At 35.7% G+C, this 2,419-nt stretch overlaps 1 protein-coding gene across 1 annotated transcript; it reads left to right on the forward strand.

Moving 5' to 3' along the window:
- Nucleotides 1-600: 600 nt before the first annotated feature.
- LOC149388589 (ubiquitin C-terminal hydrolase 12-like) lies at nt 601-1,797 on the forward strand. The gene is made up of 2 exons (XM_089624784.1): nt 601-796; nt 1,562-1,797. The coding sequence occupies exons 1-2, from the start codon at nt 667-669 to the stop codon at nt 1,777-1,779; spliced, it is 348 nt and encodes a 115-aa protein (XP_089480910.1). The 5' UTR covers nt 601-666; the 3' UTR covers nt 1,780-1,797.
- The last annotated feature ends 622 nt before the right edge of the window (nt 1,798-2,419 follow it).

The following is a 2,419-nucleotide window of genomic DNA, read 5'->3' on the forward strand; positions in this document are numbered from 1 at the left end:
TCTTCGTGAGCATCGGATAGTTGAGCGTCACGTTTCCTTCCTTCCCGATATTCGTCGCCGTTGTGTCTCCTCCGGTGGATTTGCTAGGTGACTCCATGTACTTCGGCATCGGCTCTGATACCAAATGTTGGTTCCAAATATAAGATCGTTACCAAAGTAATGATAAAGAGTTAAAATGGGAATAAGGAGAACACTATATTGGGAGAAAAGTTCTTTCTCTTTGCTTAGAAGATAATATGTCAAATACAAGTTTTTTTTTTAGTTTTAAATGAAATGCATACAACTATGGCTATTTATAGGAAATGAAACATCAAGTATCCTTGCTCATCAAGTTTACTTGCTCATCAAGTTTGCTTGTTCATCAAGTTTGCTTGCTCTCCAAGTTTGTAAAGGCTTGCTCACCAAGTTGAGCTTATTAATCTCACAGAAATAACCAACCGAATCTTCACTTGGGTGATCAAGGACTTCTCCAAGCTGGGGAACGAATCGCACAAGTCCGAAGTTTTCACTTCGGACAAAACGAATAAGTGGTGCGTGATTTGTCTTGTTTTTCTCTGGTGTTTGCGTTTTTTTTTTTTTTTTTTTGTTGGTATAATTATTAGTGTTGTTGTGCCGGGTTTCTGTAGGGTGTTTACGATTCTTCCGACAGTCGTTCCGGAAGGAAGTATGAGAGTTATAAGATCAATGGTATTGGAGCTATCTCCGGTGACATTTGGTGAAATTCGCGGGTCGGTTTACGCAGAGTATAAGCTGAGAGTGCTCGATCAAATCAATGGCAAACACTTTGAGCGCACAGGTATGTCCACCCTTTTTTTTTGTTGCAATTGTTACCAAATTTGCCTACTAAGAGCATGTCCAATGTAGTGTTAAAAAAATCGAGCTAAATGTATAATTTGATGCACAATACCAAACAATCCAATTGAGTGCTATAATTTGTGTCTAAAATTGTAAAACAAAAGAAATGCATTTTACTATTGATCCCAAGGATTTAGACTAGCGGGCTTAGTTGGGTAAAATCAGATACTCACAGTTAAAAAAAAATAAGGAAAATTTCACACATATATCGTTTAAAGATGATAAGTCACTGAATACCTCAATTATTGAATATTCTATAAAAACCTCATTTTTTTTTAGTTTTCAGATGATTTAATAGTTATATGAAATTAGACGGTAAACAACCAAGAAAAAGTTAAAGGAAACGGTGAACAATAAAAAAAAAAGGTCAAATATAACAGGAAAAGCTTTAAAAAATATCCTTGGAATAATAATGAGACATGAGATATTCTCGAAAAAAAAAAAATTAACCCGGTAGTCGAGTAATTTCCTTAAAAAATAATAAGCATTTTTTTATATTTAAGGTGTTAGACCATTGCTAATCTCACCACTCTAATTATGTAGTAGAGGTCCCAATTTTATAAGGAAGTAGCATTTACAATAGAATTCTACATCGGAGCATACGCATAACTACATATTGTAAGAGATTGGGCGTTTAGCAATGTGAAACGTTTAAATTGGTTAATTAGCATTACATATTCTAATGGATCCTTTTTATATGCTGCAGAGAGCTCATGTTTTGAACCCCCGAACGAAAGTCCGTTCAGCCACTTCACTGAGCTTATGCCGTTGGAGGATCTTCACGACGAGTCAAATGGATTTATCGTGAACAATACCCTGATTTTCCAAGCGGAATTCCTTGCTGTCTCTAAAACCAAGATGTCTGGCCAAAAAAGAGAGAAAAGTGGAGGCGACAAACGAGAGCGAGTGAACGCCAGCTCTTAAAAAAAAAAAATTATGTTCATGGGGTTTTTGTATATGGTGTCCATAATTGATGTGAATTCGTCGGAGTTCAAATTTGAGCGGACCGTCTATCGGAAGGTTGTGATATAGACGAAGCTTTCGTGCTCGAAACTTTCAAATTAGGATGGATCGAATGATGCCACGATGGGTTGCGGAATTCCCATCGATAAATCGGACGAACGCCACAAGAATTTTGAGCACAAATTCTTGATAAGTTCTAGACTAAGAGAATCCTCACTAAACACACAAACACACTTTTTTCATATATCTTCCAAGATGCCCATACTAGAGCTTACACACACATATATAGTCTAGATAATAACCTCTAGACACAAACCATACATATTCTAATTCAATGGTTATAAAACCAAATGAATGAAAAAAAAACATAACCACCAAGTAATGAAAATTAAAAGCTAGAGGTTACAAACAAGTAAATCCAAATTTGTTGATGAGTCCATTGGTCTTTCTTCACATTGATGCTTGAGATGTCGTCATCATTCCCTCCGGGTTGAGAAGGATTTGCCCTAAAATCAAATTGTCTTTTCCTTTAATTTTTTTTTAATTTTTTTTTTATTATTACCTCACTTTCTTGGCACATTTGTTGTTGGTCTTTGAAAAT

Source organism: Urtica dioica, chromosome 8, assembly GCF_054948205.1.
Source record: "Urtica dioica subsp. dioica isolate 48M chromosome 8, U.dioica_male_clone48M_v1_H2, whole genome shotgun sequence".
Classification (NCBI taxonomy): Eukaryota; Viridiplantae; Streptophyta; class Magnoliopsida; order Rosales; family Urticaceae; genus Urtica; species Urtica dioica.